At 49.6% G+C, this 23,772-nt stretch overlaps 3 protein-coding genes across 3 annotated transcripts; all 3 read right to left on the bottom strand.

Annotated features, from left to right (window-relative positions):
* Positions 1-1,454: 1,454 nt before the first annotated feature.
* Positions 1,455-4,698, bottom strand: LOC130248290 (inositol 1,4,5-trisphosphate receptor-interacting protein-like 1). Its single transcript, XM_056481944.1, has 2 exons — positions 4,687-4,698; positions 1,455-4,377 (listed from the first exon to the last, which is right to left on the bottom strand). Exon 2 carries the CDS (start codon positions 4,372-4,374, stop codon positions 2,716-2,718), a length of 1,659 nt encoding a protein of 552 aa, XP_056337919.1. The 5' UTR covers positions 4,375-4,377; positions 4,687-4,698; the 3' UTR covers positions 1,455-2,715.
* A 5,428-nt stretch (positions 4,699-10,126) lies between these two features.
* LOC130264234 (inositol 1,4,5-trisphosphate receptor-interacting protein-like 1) lies at positions 10,127-11,785 on the bottom strand. The gene has a single exon (XM_056512275.1). It carries the CDS (start codon positions 11,783-11,785, stop codon positions 10,127-10,129), a length of 1,659 nt encoding a protein of 552 aa, XP_056368250.1.
* Positions 11,786-16,287: 4,502 nt separating this feature from the next.
* Positions 16,288-19,540, bottom strand: LOC130248297 (inositol 1,4,5-trisphosphate receptor-interacting protein-like 1). The gene is made up of 2 exons (XM_056481953.1): positions 19,529-19,540; positions 16,288-19,213 (listed from the first exon to the last, which is right to left on the bottom strand). The coding sequence occupies exon 2, from the start codon at positions 19,208-19,210 to the stop codon at positions 17,552-17,554; it is 1,659 nt and encodes a 552-aa protein (XP_056337928.1). The 5' UTR covers positions 19,211-19,213; positions 19,529-19,540; the 3' UTR covers positions 16,288-17,551.
* Positions 19,541-23,772: the final 4,232 nt, after the last annotated feature.

Below are 23,772 nucleotides of genomic sequence, written 5' to 3'. Positions count from 1 at the left end.
CTCCAGCTGGCAGGGCCTCAGCGCCCGCCCTGTGCCCTCCTGCCCCGGGGCCACAGCAGGCCCTGCTTGCTGCCCTCATGGTGGCCCTGCTGGCCCCGGGGCTCTGCAAGGGCTCCTGCGGGGGCACCTTCCTGCGGCCTTTCAGTCCCTGGCGGGCCCAGCACAGACCTGCCCAGGGCTGTGCACAAGGGCCTGCAGGGACAGCACCAGCCCAGGGGCTTCCCACGGACACAGGGCGGCCCCAGGCTGCAGATGGGGCAGAAATTCTTGGCTCTGAGGCCGCTCAGGCCCTGGCCCACGCTGCCCACAGCAGCTGAGGCTGCCCCAGCCCCGGCACTGATCCCAGGGGCCGCGTTGCACGGGGCTGGCAGCAACCCGGCCCAGAGCAAGCTGTCCCTGGCCTGGGCAGCAGGGCTGCAACAACATCATTTGTAAGGACCCTTCCAAGCCCGGCCCTTCTGGGATTCTGTGATCACAGGGGCCAGGGCCAGCTGGGCCTCATTGCTGATTAGAACCACTTCAGCACTGGAGCCTGTGGCTGAGTTCAAGGACACTGTGCACAAGCCCAGACTGCTCACAATGGGTGAGAGGAACCAATATCATAGATCTGGCTGAGATCAATACAGTCCTGCACAACGCACATTATTGAATAGTATTGTTTATTGAAACAAGAGAAAAGCAATTTTTTGAAATACATAAATTCACTCCCTATAGAGCATAATTATGTGTCTCAGGAAGACAGAGACATAATCTATGGCTTTACTTCCACATTAAAAAAATGCTATATATCTAACAGAATGTTTATATGTTATATAAGTCATAAATATATCTATTTTATGGCAATCTTTCCTGTTATAATTGCAGCAAGAGCACTAATATGTGTCAAAGCAGATAGTGACACAATGCAGGTATTATAATGGTTTCAACAGAATTCCGTATTATTTTTATATATACATGTACAAATGCTCCATTTTTGCTTTATAATAATTTTGTGGCATAATTTATTAAATAGAAATTTTGTATCATTCAAAATATTTATATTAGGGTATATTTACTTTTATGAAACTTTAGTCATACATATGGTCATTGAGAGCTCTATAGTATATCATATGCATGCATGCGACATAGATATATGTATATATACATTAAAAAAAAAGATCGAGATCCTTGTCTATGCAAAATTTCATGTCAGCCCCAACACATTTGGTACAATGCTGACCTACATATTGGCCTTCCAGGGAAGAGGAGAAACATGGTTCCTGGACTGATCCTGGCCATTGCCCAGAGACCGTAGACTCTCCCACATCAGAAATAGTCAAGAACCATCTGAACAAAATCTGTGAGGTTTTAGACCTCCGGTGCTCTAAGGCACCAACTCCGGAGCTCTTAGGCTCTTACTCCCAGCTTTTGGCTCCTACTTTGTCGGGTTATGTTAAATAAGTAATACAGCTAATAGTTCGAAACTTTTTTATTACAAGGCACATCTTGTTACAAAGCACATCAGTCTCAAAAGGCAATAGCATAAAAGCAATGCCAGAAGCAGTAGCAAAGCAAAAGCAAATGGCTAAAAGCCCTGGCAAAAGAAGCCAGGTAAAAGCCAGTGGCTGAAAAGCAGCAACTCTCCCCAGTACATATTATTCTATAGGATTTTTCAACAAGCTAAGATACAAACTTGGACCACCACTCCTTAACTTATTAGGATTGTAGATGTTTAGGACGCTAGGTAACGTATACAACTAATTATACAACCTATCTTGTTCTATCTGAAAAATGTAAGCAATATTCTTATTATACTTCTATACTGTCTAAACAGTGTCTACAATTACAATCCTAGAGCCCCCACTGAAAATATGAATATGAATTTTAACCTTCACTAGAACTTCAACTGCTACTGTGGAATCTAAAACTTTAACTTACTAAAAACACTACAACTTACCCTAAAACTTACTAACTTACTTCTATCTAAATGTCTACTTTATGTATGATAGTCTTAATATAGTTCAATGCATCTAAAGGCTTTAATTCAATCCCTGCACTCTGATTTCTCTCTGAAGCATTCAGAGAAACCCCTGGCCCACTGACTCAAACAAAAATCCTTTGCAATGCTCAGCAGAAAGACAAAGAAGGAGCAGCTGTGGTCAAGATTATCCCACAAGCAGTGCTTCCAAACATTTCCTCCTCTGGGATTCTGAGATCTCTGTCTTCCCACCAGGTGAAGCTCCATGAGGAAAAATAAACTCTAAGAAAGAGGTGTGGGCAGTCACAGTCCTGGTGGTAACGGGACTCTCTCTCACAAGTGCCCTGGCCACGGCCTCTTCAGCTCCATCAGCTGTGACTCCCTGAGTGTGTTTTGCTCCAAAGGAAAGGTGTGGCAGCAGTTGCCACTGCCAATAGAGCAGTGCCTACTCCATGTCCTGCATGCTCAGGTCTGGGACAGCTTCTTCCCAGGATGTAGATTCTGCACACAGAGCCCAGAGAGCAAAAAAACCGAATCAGAGCATTTCCTCTTGTGCGCTCCTCGATCTTTGCAGCCAACGTGGTCACATCTGGATGCAGTGCTGAGGAGACTGTGGACAAGACCCTGCTGCTGCTGGCACAGTGCTGCTTCCCTCTCTGTATCCCACATTCTGGCCTCTTCTGCCATAGCCTGGAAGGTTCTTCTCTGCTGCATGGGGCGGGCCCCAATAAGCATAACTCTGTGCAGGAGAGCCTCTTTCACTCTTCATTGTCAATGATCCGTTTGAGCCACCAGTGCAGATCCATGTACTGACTCATGGCCTGGGAGTGGGCAATGGGATCCATCTCCAGGTCATAGAAGAGATTCCATGACTCGGCCATTAGAACATCTGGGGGCAAACTGATCCCCTCAGGAAGCCTCCGGTTGCCCACAATGAAGTGGTTGAGGCGTCTCATTTGCACACATGTGCGAAGGCTCTCGCTGATGTCCAGCACTCGCCTCACAAAATGTCTCCTGCGCCACTGTGACACGGGTACCACGCTCAGGAGGTGCATGACAATAGTCTTGATGGTGTAGGTGGAAAAGCCCAAGCCCAGCTGCAGACGGGTGAAGAACTGCAGGCATTTGAGGTGCAAGCTGTCATAGGGGGCCCGCCTGGCGATGTACTTGAAGAACTTCATCTCTGCCACGGCGTAGCTCTCCGGCCACACTGTGCTTGAGGTATAGGCTTCTCGAGGCTCGCTGCTCACAAACACGTCCGAGTCGCCTTGTCTCACCCCAAAGAGCATCTCGATGCGGAAGCTTTCCCTGCCGTTGGTCACCTGGAATTGGCAGGAGCGTCTGCAGGGCAGCAGCACTAAATGCCAACTGTGGGACTGAAGCAAAGCCGGCCAGACTGCTCTCACCAGCTGGTAGAACCAGCGGGCAGTTTTGTGCACGTCCAGGTAGGAGTCGGTGCACAGCGTGTCAACGAGGCTGGGATCCTGCTTCGTCCTCAGCTCCTCCTCGGGCTGGTGCAGGAAGCACAGCATGTCCTTACCCCGCTGCGCCCTGCCGCAGGTGCACTCCTGCTGCACACGCACGCGGAAGTTCCTGACGCGCCTCTGCCCTGCAGTGTCCAGCTCCAGGTGGAAGCTGTGCCCTCGGGGAGGAGTCATGGGTACCAGCACCTGGTACACAACATCCTCCTCACGGGGACTCCAACCTTCAAAGGCACTGCCCACCCCAATGGCTTCTTGCAGGACTGGGTAGAAGGAGTCGGACAAGACGCGCCGAAAGTAACTTGCAAAATTGTCCATGAGGTCAGTCGTCCACTGGCATCCTCCCAGCAGGTCCTGCACTGGCCACTGGATGCGCTCCATTAACAGCCTTTCAATTCTATCTGCAAGAACACGCTCGTCGACCTCATTTGCAACATGGACTTGTGCTTGTGCAGCAACTTCCATCGCATTGCGATCATCATTTCTGTTTTCCTCCCCATTCACATCATTGACTCCATCTTCTTCTCCGTCTTCATTTCCCACTTCCACTTCTCCATTTCCAGCAGCTTCTTCGATTCCCTCCACATATCTGCCCTCCTCTTCATTTGCACCATCGATTTCTTCCTCATCCTCCTCTCTCCTCAGGCTCCTTTTCCTCCACATGTACCAAAAGGCCAAGAGAAGCAGCAGGAGCCCAGCAACAGCCCAGTGCTGCCAGAGCCACAAGGCAGAGCAGAGCAGGTCTCCCCAGTCCCACACACCCTGCTTCAGGGCCAGCTGCTCCATCTCCCGCTCCAGACGAATCTTCTCCTCTTCCTGGAGCTTGGCCCACGCCTCCATTCGCAGACGGGTCACCTCGTCCAATCCATCACCCACAGGCTGTGGGTACTGGAGTACACTTTGCAAGAGCAAGAACCACAAGACCCAGGTATCCATGGTCTGCAGGAGGATGGACAGAAGGCCATGAGTGGCGCTGGGAGGGAGGCAGCTGCCACTGGGGACAGCAGGGACGCCAGTCCCAGGGCTCTGGGGCAGGAAGGACAGGGCCCCAGGCAGCTGGCAAGCAGCGAGGCCTGTCCCACTGCCCCAGCAGCAGCAGCAGCAGCAGCAGCAGCACGGTGCCCTGCCCAAGGCTCTCTCCACATCAGGGGCTGTCCCTGCATGCAGGGGGAGAACCCAGCCCTGGGTGCAGCGTTTCTGTCCCAGCCCTTGTCCCCAGCCCGCCCTCCCCACCACGTGTGCACTCACCGCCTGCCCAAGCAATACAGGGCCAGCGTTACCTGCTGGGGCCTTTTATAGCTGCCCCCACTGTGACATGTCCCCCATGATGTCACACATGTGTCACAGAACCCCAGAGCCAGGCCAGCCCCGCCCTTTGTCCCCAGCCCAGCTCAGGCAGGATGATTGGCCCGGGTGTACTGGTTTAGGCACCATTTCAGTGAATCTTCTTCAAAGAAGTTCTCTTGCTATTTCTCTGGTCTTTCTTATCAGCTGCCCCACATTGACAATGTCATCAATATCAATGTTTGGGAAACCTTTGAGGATCACTGAGTGTAAGTCTTGACTCCATGCTGAGCTACTATTAAAGCTCTGAGTCGATGAGGTTGGAAAAGACCCTGAAGATCACACAGTCCAAGCACAAACTTGACACTGCCTACTCCACCAATCAGCCGGGTCCCACAATGCCACATCCACATGACTTTGAAATCTCTCTGAGGCTGCTGACTCAGCCATTTCACTGGGCATTGTGTTATCAGGTTTGATATGCTGTTTCCACGAAGAATATTTCCTAGTGAATCTTTCAATTGTTGCTGTGGTGCCACTTGAGGTAATTTCTTCTGCTCATAGTTTTAGTTTCCTGGGAGAATATAATGACCCTCACCTGCCTGCAACCTCCCTCCAAAAAGCTCTAGAGTACTATAAGGTTGCCCCAGAGTTGCTTTTTCTCGGTGCTAAACACCTCCACCTCCCTCAGCCCTTCTTCATCAGACTTGTGCTCCACACCATTCCCCAGCTCCATTTCCCTTCTGTGCACACACTCAACCACCTCTGTGCCTTTCTTGTTTTTAAGGAACCAAAAGTGAAAGCAGGATTTGAGGTACAGCCTCACCGCTGCCCTGTGGGGAAGGACAATCCCTGCTCAGCTGCTGCTGGCCTCACTGCTTCTGACAGAAGCTGGGATGCCTTTGGCTTCTTGCCAGTTTCCAGCCCCTCTTCCCCCAGCCTGTTCACTGCATGGGGTGGGAGAGACAAAAGCACAGGACCCAGCATTTTGCCTTCTTCTATCTCATACAGGTGGACTCGACCCATCCATGACACCTGGCCAGATCCCTGAGTAGAGCCTTCCTATCCTCAGGCAGATTAACACTCCTGCCCTACTCATATTCATGTAGATTTTGATCCATTTGCTGATTTTCTCTAAAAAACCCTTCCCATGTGCTAGGATGTCAGTGAGGATTTTGTTAACATGAAGGCCACACTGAAGATGGGATCTGTGCACCCAAGAAAGGCCCACTTGTTCTGGGGCCTTCCATGGCACTGGCAGCACAAGTGAGAGCCCTTCCTTGGCCTTGGTCTTCAACAATGTCCCAGTTTGGGCAGACCATGAATTCAGAATGAGGTCAAATACAGACTAAGACATATGGCAAGAGGGCTGCTAGGTCAATATGGGCTGGGCTGCTGCTGATCTGCTTGGTTTTTTAATAGATTTAACTGGCATTTTCCGAGAGGGAATCTTTCATTCCACGCTGCACTATCTCCTTCCGTGCTTTGTGTACCCACACTTGCCATGCAACTTCCATCACGAAAAATTGTAACACAAAAAGGTCTATCTCTAGGGCCATCCATGAGGTGCTGGGCACTCCCCTCCTCTGTGTGCATGGTCAGCATGGGGCAAAGAAAGTCACCTGAATATACAATTCCCTCTCAAAATGCCTGCTTTGTTGGAAGATGTCTTTGCCCATTTTAATCAAATACAGTTTGGCAGAAGGAAGGAAGGTCAGCTCTGACATAGTTTTGATGTCCTGGCAAAGAGTTCGGGAAATACAGACAGACATCCCTGTTGTAACTGCACTGGAATTATTACTGCAGGACAGGAATTGACACAGAAAAAGTAAAGACAACCTCACTCTGCTTGGGAAACACCCAGCTAACATGGTTGAATAATTTTATAACTACATCGTGGCTTCTCCCCTCCAGAAAGTCTCAACTAATGTACAAGGCTGCCTGTGAGGTATCCATGGAATCACAGCAACAAAGTTTTGGCGAAAGGGGCTGGTTGAGGAAGACAATCTAGGCTTGCTAAATGAACTGGGCATGGCCCCAGTAAAGATTAAAATGTATGTAGAAGAAATTTTGAAGAAAAATGGTGAACTTTAAAGCAGGGATACTACTGGAGGAAATGAAAAGGAACCAAGCAGGGGAATATGTTGATAAAGAATCAAATAAAAACACAGCACTGCTGCACATTAACCCATGGAATGGCTCTGCCACCTGTGCTGCAAACCTCTAGCTCAGAGCAACTCAACAGGCTGTGTCAGGAAACAATTCTTTCATCGTACAGTATAAGATATATAAATAAATGTATGGAGAATGTATGCAGTGTAATTTTATTCTGTGGTGAAATCTTCTAGGCAGGGCCTGTTCAGATGTGGCAAGTCCAGGAATAAGCTCAGTAATTTGAAGGCAGATGTTCTCATTGGGGCAGTTTAGAAACTCTCTGTTACTTGGATAAATTGTATCCGGTGTCCCATGGCCTCTCCCTTAATTCAAGTAACATTTCAGACTCCACTCTGTCTGTATCAGCCGTACACCTCTGGTGTCGAGAAGGTTTCTCCACACAGGGAGATGCCCCAATGCCTCAGGGCACTCCCAGGCTGCTCCCTGGTCTCTAAGGCATCAAGGAGCCCGTGGCCTGGCTGCTGCACGGATCTCCCCGGCTCTCTCTCTGCCGGCCGCTCTGCAGAGCTCCCAGCTCCAGCTGGCAGGGCCTCAGCGCCCGCCCTGTGCCCTCCTGCCCCGGGGCCACAGCAGGCCCTGCTTGCTGCCCTCATGGTGGCCCTGCTGGCCCCGGGGCTCTGCAAGGGCTCCTGCGGGGGCACCTTCCTGCGGCCTTTCAGTCCCTGGCGGGCCCAGCACAGACCTGCCCAGGGCTGTGCACAAGGGCCTGCAGGGACAGCACCAGCCCAGGGGCTTCCCACGGACACAGGGCGGCCCCAGGCTGCAGATGGGGCAGAAATTCTTGGCTCTGAGGCCGCTCAGGCCCTGGCCCACGCTGCCCACAGCAGCTGAGGCTGCCCCAGCCCCGGCACTGATCCCAGGGGCCGCGTTGCACGGGGCTGGCAGCAACCCGGCCCAGAGCAAGCTGTCCCTGGCCTGGGCAGCAGGGCTGCAACAACATCATTTGTAAGGACCCTTCCAAGCCCGGCCCTTCTGGGATTCTGTGATCACAGGGGCCAGGGCCAGCTGGGCCTCATTGCTGATTAGAACCACTTCAGCACTGGAGCCTGTGGCTGCGTTCAAGGACACTGTGCACAAGCCCAGACTGCTCACAATGGGTGAGAGGAACCAATATCATAGATCTGGCTGAGATCAATACAGTCCTGCACAACGCACAGTTTTGAATATTATTGTTTATTGAAACAAGAGAAAAGCAATTTTTTGAAATACATAAATTCACTCCCTATTGAGCATAATTATGTGTCTCAAGCAGACAGAGACACAATCTATGGTTTTACTTGCACATTAAAAAAATGCTATATATCTAACAGAATGTTTATATGTTATATAAGTCATAAATATATCTATTTTATGAAAATCTTTTCTGATATAATTGCAGCAAGAGTACTAATATGTGTCAAAGCAGATAGTGACAAAATGTAACTGTTGTAAGTGTTTCAACAGAATTCCATTTTATTTTTATATACATATAGATATGCTCCATATTTGCTTTATAGTAATTTTTAACATTATTTTTTAAATAGAAATTTTGTATCATTGAAAATATTTATTTTAGGATATATTTACTTTTATGAAACTTTAGTCATACATATGGTCATTGAGAGCTCTATAGTATATCATATGCATGCATGCGACATAGATATATGTATATATACATAAAAAAAAAAAAATCGAGATTCGTGTCTATACAAAATTTCAGGTCAGCCCCAACATATTTGGTACAATGCTGACCTACATATTTGCCTTCCAGGGAAGAGGAGAAACATGGTTCCTGGACTGATCCTGGGCATTGCCCAGAGACCGTAGACTCTCCCACATCAGAAATAGTCAAGAACCATCTGAACAAAATCTGTGAGGTTTTAGACCTCCGGTGCTCTAAGGCACCAACTCCGGAGCTCTTAGGCTCTTACTCCCAGGCTTTGGCTCCTACTTTGTTAGGTTATGTTAAATAAGTAATGCAGCTAATAGTTCAAAACTTTTTTATTACAAAGCACATCTTGTTACAAAGCACATCAGTCTCAAAAGGCAATAGCATAAAAGCAATGCCAGAAGCAGTAGCAAAGCAAAAGCAAATGGCTAAAAGCCCTGGCAAAAGCAGCCAGGATAAAAGCCAGTGGCTGAAAAGCACCAAATCTCCCCAACACATATTATTCTATAGGATTTTTTCAACAAGCTAAGATGCAAACTCGGACCACCACTCCTTAACTTATCAGGATTTTACATTTTTAGGACACTAAGTTATGTATACAACTAATTATACAACCTATCTTGTTCTATCTGAAAAATGTAAGCAATATTCTTATTATACTTCTATACTGTCTAAACAGTGTCTACAATTACAATCCTAGAGCCCCCACTGAAAATATGAATATGATTTTTAACCTTCACTAGAACTTCAACTGCTACTGTGGAATCTAAAACTTTAACTTACCAAAAACACTACAACTTACCCTAAAACTTACTAACTTACTTCTATTTAAATGTCTACTTTATGTATGATAGTCTTAATATAGTTCAATGCATCTAAAGGCTTTAATTCAATCCCTGCACTCTGATTTCTCTCTGAAGCATTCAGAGAAACCCCTGGCCCACTGACTCAAACAAAAATCCTTTGCAATGCTCAGCAGAAAGACAATGCAGGAGCAGCCGTGGTCAAGATTATCCCACAAGTAGTGCTTCCAAACATTTCCTCCTCTGGGATTCTGAGATCTCCGTCTTTGCACCAGGTGAAGCTCCATGAGGAAAAATGAACTCTAAGAAAGAGGTGTGGGCAGTCACAGTCCTGGTGGTAACGGGACTCTCTCTCACAAGTGCCCTGGCCACGGCCTCTTCAGCTCCATCAGCTGTGACTCCCTGAGTGTGTTTTGCTCCAAAGGAAAGGTGTGGCAGCAGTTGCCACTGCCAATAGAGCAGTGCCTACTCCATGTCCTGCATGCTCAGGTCTGGGACAGCTTCTTCCCAGGATGTAGATTCTGCACACAGAGCCCAGAGAGCAAAAAAACCGAATCAGAGCATTTCCTCTTGTGCGCTCCTTGATCTTTGCAGCCAATGTGGTCACCTCTGGATGCAGTGCTGAGGAGACTGTGGACAAGACCCTGCTGCTGCTGGCACAGTGCTGCTTCCCTCTCTGTATCCCACATTCTGCCCTCTTCTGCCATGGCCTGGAAGGTTGTTCTCTGCTGCATGGGGCGGGCCCCAATAAGCATAACTCTGTGCAGGAGAGCCTCTTTCACTCTTCATTGTCAATGATCCGTTTGAGCCACCAGTGCAGATCCATGTACTGACTCATGGCCTGGGAGTGGGCAATGGGATCCATCTCCAGGTCATAGAAGAGATTCCATGACTCGGCCATTAGAACATCTGGGGGCAAACTGATCCCCTCAGGAAGCCTCCGGTTGCCCACAATGAAGTGGTTGAGGCGTCTCATTTGCACACATGTGCGAAGGCTCTCGCTGATGTCCAGCACTCGCCTCACAAAATGTCTCCTGCGCCACTGTGACACGGGTACCACGCTCAGGAGGTGCATGACAATAGTCTTGATGGTGTAGGTGGAAAAGCCCAAGCCCAGCTGCAGACGGGTGAAGAACTGCAGGCATTTGAGGTGCAAGCTGTCATAGGGGGCCCGCCTGGCGATGTACTTGAAGAACTTCATCTCTGCCACGGCGTAGCTCTCCGGCCACACTGTGCTTGAGGTATAGGCTTCTCGAGGCTCGCTGCTCACAAACACGTCCGAGTCGCCTTGTCTCACCCCAAAGAGCATCTCGATGCGGAAGCTTTCCCTGCCGTTGGTCACCTGGAATTGGCAGGAGCGTCTGCAGGGCAGCAGCACTAAATGCCAACTGTGGGACTGAAGCAAAGCCGGCCAGACTGCTCTCACCAGCTGGTAGAACCAGCGGGCAGTTTTGTGCACGTCCAGGTAGGAGTCGGTGCACAGCGTGTCAACGAGGCTGGGATCCTGCTTCATCCTCAGCTCCTCCTCGGGCTGGTGCAGGAAGCACAGCATGTCCTTACCCCGCTGCGCCCTGCCGCAGGTGCACTCCTGCTGCACACGCACGCGGAAGTTCCTGACGCGCCTCTGCCCTGCAGTGTCCAGCTCCAGGTGGAAGCTGTGCCCTCGGGGAGGAGTCATGGGTACCAGCACCTGGTACACAACATCCTCCTCACGGGGACTCCAACCTTCAAAGGCACTGCCCACCCCAATGGCTTCTTGCAGGACTGGGTAGAAGGAGTCGGACAAGACGCGCCGAAAGTAACTTGCAAAATTGTCCATGAGGTCAGTCGTCCACTGGCATCCTCCCAGCAGGTCCTGCACTGGCCACTGGATGCGCTCCATTAACAGCCTTTCAATTCTATCTGCAAGAACACGCTCGTCGACCTCATTTGCAACATGGACTTGTGCTTGTGCAGCAACTTCCATCGCATTGCGATCATCATTTCTGTTTTCCTCCCCATTCACATCATTGACTCCATCTTCTTCTCCGTCTTCATTTCCCACTTCCACTTCTCCATTTCCAGCAGCTTCTTCGATTCCCTCCACATATCTGCCCTCCTCTTCATTTGCACCATCGATTTCTTCCTCATCCTCCTCTCTCCTCAGGCTCCTTTTCCTCCACATGTACCAAAAGGCCAAGAGAAGCAGCAGGAGCCCAGCAACAGCCCAGTGCTGCCAGAGCCACAAGGCAGAGCAGAGCAGGTCTCCCCAGTCCCACACACCCTGCTTCAGGGCCAGCTGCTCCATCTCCCGCTCCAGACGAATCTTCTCCTCTTCCTGGAGCTTGGCCCACGCCTCCATTCGCAGACGGGTCACCTCGTCCAATCCATCACCCACAGGCTGTGGGTACTGGAGTACACTTTGCAAGAGCAAGAACCACAAGACCCAGGTATCCATGGTCTGCAGGAGGATGGACAGAAGGCCATGAGTGGCGCTGGGAGGGAGGCAGCTGCCACTGGGGACAGCAGGGACGCCAGTCCCAGGGCTCTGGGGCAGGAAGGACAGGGCCCCAGGCAGCTGGCAAGCAGCGAGGCCTGTCCCACTGCCCCAGCAGCAGCAGCAGCAGCAGCAGCAGCAGCACGGTGCCCTGCCCAAGGCTCTCTCCCCATCAGGGGCTGTCCCTGCATGCAGGGGGAGAACCCAGCCCTGGGTGCAGCGTTTCTGTCCCAGCCCTTGTCCCCAGCCCGCCCTCCCCACCACGTGTGCACTCACCGCCTGCCCAAGCAATACAGGGCCAGCGTTACCTGCTGGGGCCTTTTATAGCTGCCCCCACTGTGACATGTCCCCCATGATGTCACACATGTGTCACAGAATCCCCAGAGCCAGGCCAGCCCCGCCCTTTGTCCCCAGCCCAGCTCAGGCAGGCATGAGTGGCCTGGGTGTACTGGTTTAGGCAGCCATTTCAGTGAATCTTCTTCAAAGAAGTTCTCTTGCTATTTCTCTGGTCTTTCTTATCAGCTGCCCCACATTGACAATCTCATCAATATCCATGTTTGGGAACTCTTTGAGGATCACTGAGTGTAAGTCTTGACTCCATGCTGAGCTACTAGTTAAAGCTCTGAGTCGATGAGGTTGGAAAAGACCCTGAAGATCACACAGTCCAAGCACAAACTTAACACTGCCTACTCCACCAATCAGCCGGGTCCCACAATGCCACATCCACATGACTTTGAAATCTCTCTGAGGCTGCTGACTCAGCCATTTCACTGGGCATTGTGTTATCAGGTTTGATATGCTGTTTCCACGAAGAATATTTCCTAGAGAACCTTTCAATTGTTGCTGTGGTGCCAGCTTGAGGTAATATTCTTCTGCTCATAGTTTTAGTTTCCTGGGAGAATATAATGACCCTCACCTGCCTGCAACCTCCCTCCAAAAAGCTCTAGAGTACTATAAGGTTGCCCCAGAGTTGCTTTTTCTCGGTGCTAAACACCTCCACCTCCCTCAGCCCTTCTTCATCAGACTTGTGCTCCACACCATTCCCCAGCTCCATTTCCCTTCTGTGCACACACTCAACCACCTCTGTGCCTTTCTTGTTTTTAAGGAACCAAAAGTGAAAGCAGGATTTGAGGTACAGCCTCACCGCTGCCCTGTGGGGAAGGACAATCCCTGCTCAGCTGCTGCTGGCCTCACTGCTTCTGACAGAAGCTGGGATGCCTTTGGCTTCTTGCCAGTTTCCAGCCCCTCTTCCCCCAGCCTGTTCACTGCATGGGGTGGGAGAGACAAAAGCACAGGACCCAGCATTTTGCCTTCTTCTATCTCATACAGGTGGACTCGACCCATCCATGACACCTGGCCAGATCCCTGAGTAGAGCCTTCCTATCCTCAGGCAGATTAACACTCCTGCCCTACTCATATTCATGTAGATTTTGATCCATTTGCTGATTTTCTCTAAAAAACCCTTCCCATGTGCTAGGATGTCAGTGAGGATTTTGTTAACATGAAGGCCACACTGAAGATGGGATCTGTGCACCCAAGAAAGGCCCACTTGTTCTGGGGCCTTCCATGGCACTGGCAGCACAAGTGAGAGCCCTTCCTTGGCCTTGGTCTTCAACAATGTCCCAGTTTGGGCAGACCATGAATTCAGAATGAGGTCAAATACAGACTAAGACATATGGCAAGAGGGCTGCTAGGTCAATATGGGCTGGGCTGCTGCTGATCTGCTTGGTTTTTTAATAGATTTAACTGGCATTTTCCGAGAGGGAATCTTTCATTCCACGCTGCACTATCTCCTTCCGTGCTTTGTGTACCCACACTTGCCATGCAACTTCCATCACGAAAAATTGTAACACAAAAAGGTCTATCTCTAGGGCCATCCATGAGGTGCTGGGCACTCCCCTCCTCTGTGTGCATGGTCAGCATGGGGCAAAGAAAGTCACCTGAATATACAATTCCCTCTCAAAATGCCTGCTTTGTTGGAAGATGTCTTTGCCCATTTTAATCAAATACGATTTGGCTGAAGGAAGGAAGGAAGGTCGGCTCTGAAATCATTTTTGCCCTCCTTGTGAAAAGGTCAGATAATAGAGTCAAACATGCCTGTGTTAAGTGCAGTGGAAATATTCCTATAGGACAGGAACTGATGCAGAACATGTAAAAGGCAACCCTATCATATTTGGGCAACAACCTGCTCAAATGGTTGAATAATTTGATGACATTTAGTTGCTTTTCCTGTCCATGATGTCTCAATTGGAATACAAGACTGCCCGTGAAGTATCCATGAAATCACAGCATCAGGGTTTTGGGAAAGGGGCGGGTAGATGAAGAAAAGTCAGGCACGCTAAATATGCTGGGCATGGTCCAAGAAAAAGCAAAAGGAGCGTGAAAAACTCTTTTAAGATTAACTGGAGAACTCCAAAGTAGGAATACTACTAGAGGAAATGGATCGGAAACAAGCAGGGGAATATGTTGATAAAGAACCAAATAAAAACACAGCACTGCTGCACATTGACCCATGGAATGGCTCTGCCACCTGTGCTGCAAACCTCTAGCTCAGAGCAACTCAACAGGCTGTGTCAGGAAACAATTCTTTCATCGTACAGTATAAGATATATAAATAAATGTATGGAGAATGTATGCAGTGTAATTTTATTCTGTGGTGAAATCTTCTAGGCAGGGCCTGTTCAGATGTGGCAAGTCCAGGAATAAGCTCAGTAATTTGAAGGCAGATGTTCTCATTGGGGCAGTTTAGAAACTCTCTGTTACTTGGATAAATTGTATCCGGTGTCCCATGGCCTCTCCCTTAATTCAAGTAACATTTCAGGACTCCACTCTGTCTGTATCAGCCGTACACCTCTGGTGTCGAGAAGGTTTCTCCACACAGGGAGATGCCCCAATGCCTCAGGGCACTCCCAGGCTGCTCCCTGGTCTCTAAGGCATCAAGGAGCCCGTGGCCTGGCTGCTGCACGGATCTCCCCGGCTCTCTCTCTGCCGGCCGCTCTGCAGAGCTCCCAGCTCCAGCTGGCAGGGCCTCAGCGCCCGCCCTGTGCCCTCCTGCCCCGGGGCCACAGCAGGCCCTGCTTGCTGCCCTCATGGTGGCCCTGCTGGCCCCGGGGCTCTGCAAGGGCTCCTGCGGGGGCACCTTCCTGCGGCCTTTCAGTCCCTGGCGGGCCCAGCACAGACCTGCCCAGGGCTGTGCACAAGGGCCTGCAGGGACAGCACCAGCCCAGGGGCTTCCCACGGACACAGGGCGGCCCCAGGCTGCAGATGGGGCAGAAATTCTTGGCTCTGAGGCCGCTCAGGCCCTGGCCCACGCTGCCCACAGCAGCTGAGGCTGCCCCAGCCCCGGCACTGATCCCAGGGGCCGCGTTGCACGGGGCTGGCAGCAACCCGGCCCAGAGCAAGCTGTCCCTGGCCTGGGCAGCAGGGCTGCAACAACATCATTTGTAAGGACCCTTCCAAGCCCGGCCCTTCTGGGATTCTGTGATCACAGGGGCCAGGGCCAGCTGGGCCTCATTGCTGATTAGAACCACTTCAGCACTGGAGCCTGTGGCTGCGTTCAAGGACACTGTGCACAAGCCCAGACTGCTCACAATGGGTGAGAGGAACCAATATCATAGATCTGGCTGAGATCAATACAGTCCTGCACAACGCACAGTTTTGAATATTATTGTTTATTGAAACAAGAGAAAAGCAATTTTTTGAAATACATAAATTCACTCCCTATTGAGCATAATTATGTGTCTCAAGCAGACAGAGACACAATCTATGGTTTTACTTGCACATTAAAAAAATGCTATATATCTAACAGAATGTTTATATGTTATATAAGTCATAAATATATCTATTTTATGAAAATCTTTTCTGATATAATTGCAGCAAGAGTACTAATATGTGTCAAAGCAGATAGTGACAAAATGTAACTGTTGTAAGTGTTTCAACAGAATTCCATTTTATTTTTATATACATATAGATATGCTCCATATTTGCTTTATAGTAATTTTTAACATTATTTTTTAAATAGAAATTTTGTATCATTGAAAATATTTATTTTAGGATATATTTACTTTTATGAAACTTTAGTCATACATATGGTCATTGAGAGCTCTATAGTATATCATATGCATGCATGCGACATAGATATATGTATATATACATAAAAAAAAAAAAAATCGAGATTCGTGTCTATACAAAATTTCAGGTCAGCCCCAACATATTTGGTACAATGCTGACCTACATATTTGCCTTCCAGGGAAGAGGAGAAACATGGTTCCTGGACTGATCCTGGGCATTGCCCAGAGACCGTAGACTCTCCCACATCAGAAATAGTCAAGAACCATCTGAACAAAATCTGTGAGGTTTTAGACCTCCGGTGCTCTAAGGCACCAACTCCGGAGCTCTTAGGCTCTTACTCCCAGGCTTTGGCTCCTACTTTGTTAGGTTATGTTAAATAAGTAATGCAGCTAATAGTTCAAAACTTTTTTATTACAAAGCACATCTTGTTACAAAGCACATCAGTCTCAAAAGGCAATAGCATAAAAGCAATGCCAGAAGCAGTAGCAAAGCAAAAGCAAATGGCTAAAAGCCCTGGCAAAAGCAGCCGGATAAAAGCCAGTGGCTGAAAAGCACCAAATCTCCCCAACACATATTATTCTATAGGATTTTTTCAACAAGCTAAGATGCAAACTCGGACCACCACTCCTTAACTTATCAGGATTTTACATTTTTAGGACACTAAGTTATGTATACAACTAATTATACAACCTATCTTGTTCTATCTGAAAAATGTAAGCAATATTCTTATTATACTTCTATACTGTCTAAACAGTGTCTACAATTACAATCCTAGAGCCCCCACTGAAAATATGAATATGATTTTTAACCTTCACTAGAACTTCAACTGCTACTGTGGAATCTAAAACTTTAACTTACCAAAAACACTACAACTTACCCTAAAACTTACTAACTTACTTCTATTTAAATGTCTACTTTATGTATGATAGTCTTAATATAGTTCAATGCATCTAAAGGCTTTAATTCAATCCCTGCACTCTGATTTCTCTCTGAAGCATTCAGAGAAACCCCTGGCCCACTGACTCAAACAAAAATCCTTTGCAATGCTCAGCAGAAAGACAATGCAGGAGCAGCCGTGGTCAAGATTATCCCACAAGTAGTGCTTCCAAACATTTCCTCCTCTGGGATTCTGAGATCTCCGTCTTTGCACCAGGTGAAGCTCCATGAGGAAAAATGAACTCTAAGAAAGAGGTGTGGGCAGTCACAGTCCTGGTGGTAACGGGACTCTCTCTCACAAGTGCCCTGGCCACGGCCTCTTCAGCTCCATCAGCTGTGACTCCCTGAGTGTGTTTTGCTCCAAAGGAAAGGTGTGGCAGCAGTTGCCACTGCCAATAGAGCAGTGCCTACTCCATGTCCTGCATGCTCAGGTCTGGGACAGCTTCTTCCCAGGATGTAGATTCTGCACACAGAGCCCAGAGAGCAAAAAAACCGAATCAGAGCATTTCCTCTTGTGCGCTCCTTGATCTTTGCAGCCAATGTGGTCACCTCTGGATGCAGTGCTGAGGAGACTGTGGACAAGACCCTGCTGCTGCTGGCACAGTGCTGCTTCCCTCTCTGTATCCCACATTCTGCCCTCTTCTGCCATGGCCTGGAAGGTTGTTCTCTGCTGCATGGGGCGGGCCCCAATAAGCATAACTCTGTGCAGGAGAGCCTCTTTCACTCTTCATTGTCAATGATCCGTTTGAGCCACCAGTGCAGATCCATGTACTGACTCATGGCCTGGGAGTGGGCAATGGGATCCATCTCCAGGTCATAGAAGAGATTCCATGACTCGGCCATTAGAACATCTGGGGGCAAACTGATCCCCTCAGGAAGCCTCCGGTTGCCCACAATGAAGTGGTTGAGGCGTCTCATTTGCACACATGTGCGAAGGCTCTCGCTGATGTCCAGCACTCGCCTCACAAAATGTCTCCTGCGCCACTGTGACACGGGTACCACGCTCAGGAGGTGCATGACAATAGTCTTGATGGTGTAGGTGGAAAAGCCCAAGCCCAGCTGCAGACGGGTGAAGAACTGCAGGCATTTGAGGTGCAAGCTGTCATAGGGGGCCCGCCTGGCGATGTACTTGAAGAACTTCATCTCTGCCACGGCGTAGCTCTCCGGCCACACTGTGCTTGAGGTATAGGCTTCTCGAGGCTCGCTGCTCACAAACACGTCCGAGTCGCCTTGTCTCACCCCAAAGAGCATCTCGATGCGGAAGCTTTCCCTGCCGTTGGTCACCTGGAATTGGCAGGAGCGTCTGCAGGGCAGCAGCACTAAATGCCAACTGTGGGACTGAAGCAAAGCCGGCCAGACTGCTCTCACCAGCTGGTAGAACCAGCGGGCAGTTTTGTGCACGTCCAGGTAGGAGTCGGTGCACAGCGTGTCAACGAGGCTGGGATCCTGCTTCATCCTCAGCTCCTCCTCGGGCTGGTGCAGGAAGCACAGCATGTCCTTACCCCGCTGCGCCCTGCCGCAGGTGCACTCCTGCTGCACACGCACGCGGAAGTTCCTGACGCGCCTCTGCCCTGCAGTGTCCAGCTCCAGGTGGAAGCTGTGCCCTCGGGGAGGAGTCATGGGTACCAGCACCTGGTACACAACATCCTCCTCACGGGGACTCCAACCTTCAAAGGCACTGCCCACCCCAATGGCTTCTTGCAGGACTGGGTAGAAGGAGTCGGACAAGACGCGCCGAAAGTAACTTGCAAAATTGTCCATGAGGTCAGTCGTCCACTGGCATCCTCCCAGCAGGTCCTGCACTGGCCACTGGATGCGCTCCATTAACAGCCTTTCAATTCTATCTGCAAGAACACGCTCGTCGACCTCATTTGCAACATGGACTTGTGCTTGTGCAGCAACTTCCATCGCATTGCGATCATCATTTCTGTTTTCCTCCCCATTCACATCATTGACTCCATCTTCTTCTCCGTCTTCATTTCCCACTTCCACTTCTCCATTTCCAGCAGCTTCTTCGATTCCCTCCACATATCTGCCCTCCTCTTCATTTGCACCATCGATTTCTTCCTCATCCTCCTCTCTCCTCAGGCTCCTTTTCCTCCACATGTACCAAAAGGCCAAGAGAAGCAGCAGGAGCCCAGCAACAGCCCAGTGCTGCCAGAGCCACAAGGCAGAGCAGAGCAGGTCTCCCCAGTCCCACACACCCTGCTTCAGGGCCAGCTGCTCCATCTCCCGCTCCAGACGAATCTTCTCCTCTTCCTGGAGCTTGGCCCACGCCTCCATTCGCAGACGGGTCACCTCGTCCAATCCATCACCCACAGGCTGTGGGTACTGGAGTACACTTTGCAAGAGCAAGAACCACAAGACCCAGGTATCCATGGTCTGCAGGAGGATGGACAGAAGGCCATGAGTGGCGCTGGGAGGGAGGCAGCTGCCACTGGGGACAGCAGGGACGCCAGTCCCAGGGCTCTGGGGCAGGAAGGACAGGGCCCCAGGCAGCTGGCAAGCAGCGAGGCCTGTCCCACTGCCCCAGCAGCAGCAGCAGCAGCAGCAGCAGCAGCAGCACGGTGCCCTGCCCAAGGCTCTCCCCCCATCAGGGGCTGTCCCTGCATGCAGGGGGAGAACCCAGCCCTGGGTGCAGCGTTTCTGTCCCAGCCCTTGTCCCCAGCCCGCCCTCCCCACCACGTGTGCACTCACCGCCTGCCCAAGCAATACAGGGCCAGCGTTACCTGCTGGGGCCTTTTATAGCTGCCCCCACTGTGACATGTCCCCCATGATGTCACACATGTGTCACAGAATCCCAGAGCCAGGCCAGCCCCGCCCTTTGTCCCCAGCCCAGCTCAGGCAGCCAGAGGGGCCTGGGTGTACTGGTTTAGGCAGCATTTCTGTGAATCTTCTTCAAAGAACTTCTCTTGGTATTTCTCTGGTCTTTCTTATCAGCTGCCCCACATTGGCAATCTCATCAATATCCATGTCTGGGGCATCTTTGAGGATCACTGAGTGTAAGCCTTGACTCCATGCTGAGCTACAGTTAAACCTCTGAGTCGATGAGGTTGGAAAAGACCCTGAAGATCACACAGTCCAAGCACAAACTTAACACTGCCTACTCCACCAATCAGCCGGGTCCCACAATGCCACATCCACATGACTTTGAAATCTCTCTGAGGCTGCTGACTCAGCCATTTCACTGGGCATTGTGTTATCAGGTTTGATATGCTGTTTCCACGAAGAATATTTCCTAGAGAACCCTTCTATTGCTCCTGTGGTGCAGCTTGAGGTAATATCTTCTGCTCATATTTTTGTTTCCTGGGAGAATATAATGACCCTGACCTGCCTGCAACCTCCCTCCAAAAAGCTCTAGAGTACTCTAAGGTTGCTCCGGAGTTGCTTTTTCTCGGTGCTAAACACCTCCACCTCCCTCAGCCCTTCTTCATCAGACTTGTGCTCCACACCATTCCCCAGCTCCATTTCCCTTCTGTGCACACACTCAACCACCTCTGTGCCTTTCTGGTTTTCAAGGGACCAAAAGTGAAAGCAGGATTTGAGGTACAGCCTCACCGCTGCCCTGTGGGGAAGGACAATCCCTGCTCAGCTGCTGCTGGCCTCACTGCTTCTGACAGAAGCTGGGATGCCTTTGGCTTCTTGCCAGTTTCCAGCCCCTCTTCCCCCAGCCTATTCACTGCATGGGGTGGGAGAGACAAAAGCACAGGACCCAGCATTTTGCCTTCTTCTATCTCATACAGGTGGACTTGACCCATCCATGACACCTGGCCAGATCCCTGAGTAGAGCCTTCCTATCCTCAGGCAGATCAACACTCCTGCCCTACTCATATTCATTTAGATTTTGATCCATTTGCTGATTTTCTCTAAAAAAACCCTTCCCATGTGCCAGGATGTCAGTGAGGATTTTGCTAACGTGAAGGCCACACTGAAGATGGGATCTGTGCACCCAAGAAAGGCCCACTTGTTCTGGGGCCTTCCATGGCACTGGCAGCACAAGTGAGAGCCCTTCCTCGGCCTTGGTCTTCAACAAGGTCCCAGTTTGGGCAAACCGTGAATTCAGTATGAGGTCAAAAACAAATGAAGACACATGGCAAGAGGGCTGCTTGGTCAATGTGTGCTGGGCTGATTCTGTTCTGCTTGAATTTTTGATAGGTTTTACTGGCACTTTCTGAGACTGAATCATTATTTCCATGCTGCACACTCTTCTTTCAAGGTTTTTTCTAGTCATAGTTACCATACAACTTCCATCAAGAAAAATTGTAACAGCAACAAGGTCTATTTCTGGGGCCATCCATGAAGAGTTGCGCACAATCCTTTTCTCTATGCATGGTCAGCAGGGGGGCCATAAAAGTCACCTGAATAAAACTTTCCCTCTAGAAATGATTGCTTCTTTGGAAGATGTCTTTGCCTATGTTAATCAATTACGATTTGGCTGAAGAAGGAAGGAAGGTCGGCTCTGAAATCATTTTGCCCTCCTTGTGAAAAGGTCAGATAATAGAGTCAAACATGCCTGTGTTAAGTGCAGTGGAAATATTCCTATAGGACAGGAACTGATGCAGAACATGTAAAAGGCAACCCTATCATATTTGGGCAACAACCTGCTCAAATGGTTGAATAATTTGATGACATTTAGTTGCTTTTCCTGTCCATGATGTCTCAATTGGAATACAAGACTGCCCGTGAAGTATCCATGAAATCACAGCATCAGGGTTTTGGGAAAGGGGCGGGTAGATGAAGAAAAGTCAGGCACGCTAAATATGCTGGGCATGGTCCAAGAAAAAGCAAAAGGAGCGTGAAAAACTCTTTTAAGATTAACTGGAGAACTCCAAAGTAGGAATACTACTAGAGGAAATGGATCGGAAACAAGCAGGGGAATATGTTGATAAAGAACCAAATAAAAACACTGCCACCTGTGCTGCAAACCTCTAGCTCAGAGCAACTCAACAGGCTGTGTCAGGAAACAATTCTTCCTCGTACAGTATAAGATATATAAATAAATGTATGGAGAATGTCTGCAGTGCAATTTTTATTCTGTGGTGAAATCTTCTAGGCAGGGCCTGTTCAGATGTGGCAAGCCCAGGAAGAAGCTCAGTAATTTGAAGGCAGGTGTTCTCATTGGGGCAGTGTAGAAAATCTCTGTTACTTGAATCAATTGTATCCGATGTCCCATGGCCTCTCCCTTAATTCAAGTAACATTTCAGGACTCCACTCTGTCTGTTGCAGCCGTACACCTCTGGTGTCGAGAAGGTTTCTCCACACAGGGAGATGCCCCAATGCCTCAGGGCCACTCCCAGGCTGCTCCCTGGTCTCTAAGGCGTCAAGGAGCCCGTGGCCTGGCTGCTGCACGGATCTCCCCGGCTCTCTCTCTGCCGGCCGCTCTGCAGAGCTCCCAGCTCCAGCTGGCAGGGCCTCAGCGCCCGCCCTGTGCCCTCCTGCCCCGGGGCCACAGCAGGCCCTGCTTGCTGCCCTCATGGTGGCCCTGCTGGCCCCGGGGCTCTGCAAGGGCTCCTGCGGGGGCACCTTCCTGCGGCCTTTCAGTCCCTGGCGGGCCCAGCACAGACCTGCCCAGGGCTGTGCACAAGGGCCTGCAGGGACAGCACCAGCCCAGGGGCTTCCCACGGACACAGGGCGGCCCCAGGCTGCAGATGGGGCAGAAATTCTTGGCTCTGAGGCCGCTCAGGCCCTGGCCCACGCTGCCCACAGCAGCTGAGGCTGCCCCAGCCCCGGCACTGATCCCAGGGGCCGCGTTGCACGGGGCTGGCAGCAACCCGGCCCAGAGCAAGCTGTCCCTGGCCTGGGCAGCAGGGCTGCAACAACATCATTTGTAAGGACCCTTCCAAGCCCGGCCCTTCTGGGATTCTGTGATCACAGGGGCCAGGGCCAGCTGGGCCTCATTGCTGATTAGAACCACTTCAGCACTGCAGCCTGTGGCTGAGTTCAAGGACACTGTGCACAAGCCCAGACTGCTCACAATGGGTGAGAGGAACCAATATCATAGATCTGGCTGAGATCAACACAGTCCTGCACAACGCACAGTATTGAATAGTATTGTTTATTGAAAGAATAGAAAAGCAGTTTCTGGCCTGCCATACATAGGTTCAGTAACAATTTGGCATAATTATGTGTCTCAAGCAGACAGAGACACAATCTATGGTTTTACTTGCACAAATAAAAACAATGTCTTAGGTGCAATATATGTTATCTTTATATTTTATATGTTATAAATATATCTATTTTATGGCAATCTTTCCTAATATAATTGCACCAAGATCACTAATATATGTCACAGCAGATAATGAAAATAAATATATACAATATTTTATTACTTAAAGAAAACTGCATAGAGAAACCTCAATACTAATTTTTTCATGGTATAATAGTTTCATATTTCATATCTTTGATATTACTTATATTGGCACATTGCTTACTATTTTCTATTTTGCTTATTAAAAAGTAATTTCTAAGGTTTTCAGCATATCATATATGTACATAATATATATATGAAATTAAAATCTAGAATTTTATCTATACACATTTTTACGTTAGCCCCAACACAGATGATACAATGCTGGCTTAGATATTTCCTTTCCGAGGTCGAGGTGAAACACCATCCATTGACTGATCCTGGGCATTGCCCAGAGACTGTGGCCTCTCCCTCACCATTGAGAGTCAAGAACCATCTGAACACAATCTCTTGCAATGCACAGCAGGAAGACACTGCTGGAGCAGCCCTGGACCACATGATCCAACCGTGTTTCCTTTCAAACATTCTCTCCTCTGAGATTCTGAAATTGACTTCTTTGACTAGAGGAAGCTCTGGGATGGCAAATGGACTCAAAGAAATAGGCGTGGGCAGTCACAGTCATGGTGGTAGTGGGACACTCTCTAACAAGTCCCCTGGAAATGATTACATCAGTTCTGACTCCCTGCGTTCCCTT

Source organism: Oenanthe melanoleuca, chromosome 1A, assembly GCF_029582105.1.
Source record: "Oenanthe melanoleuca isolate GR-GAL-2019-014 chromosome 1A, OMel1.0, whole genome shotgun sequence".
In the NCBI taxonomy this organism is placed as follows: Eukaryota; Metazoa; Chordata; class Aves; order Passeriformes; family Muscicapidae; genus Oenanthe; species Oenanthe melanoleuca.
This window is presented reverse-complemented; position numbering and strand designations above follow the sequence as displayed.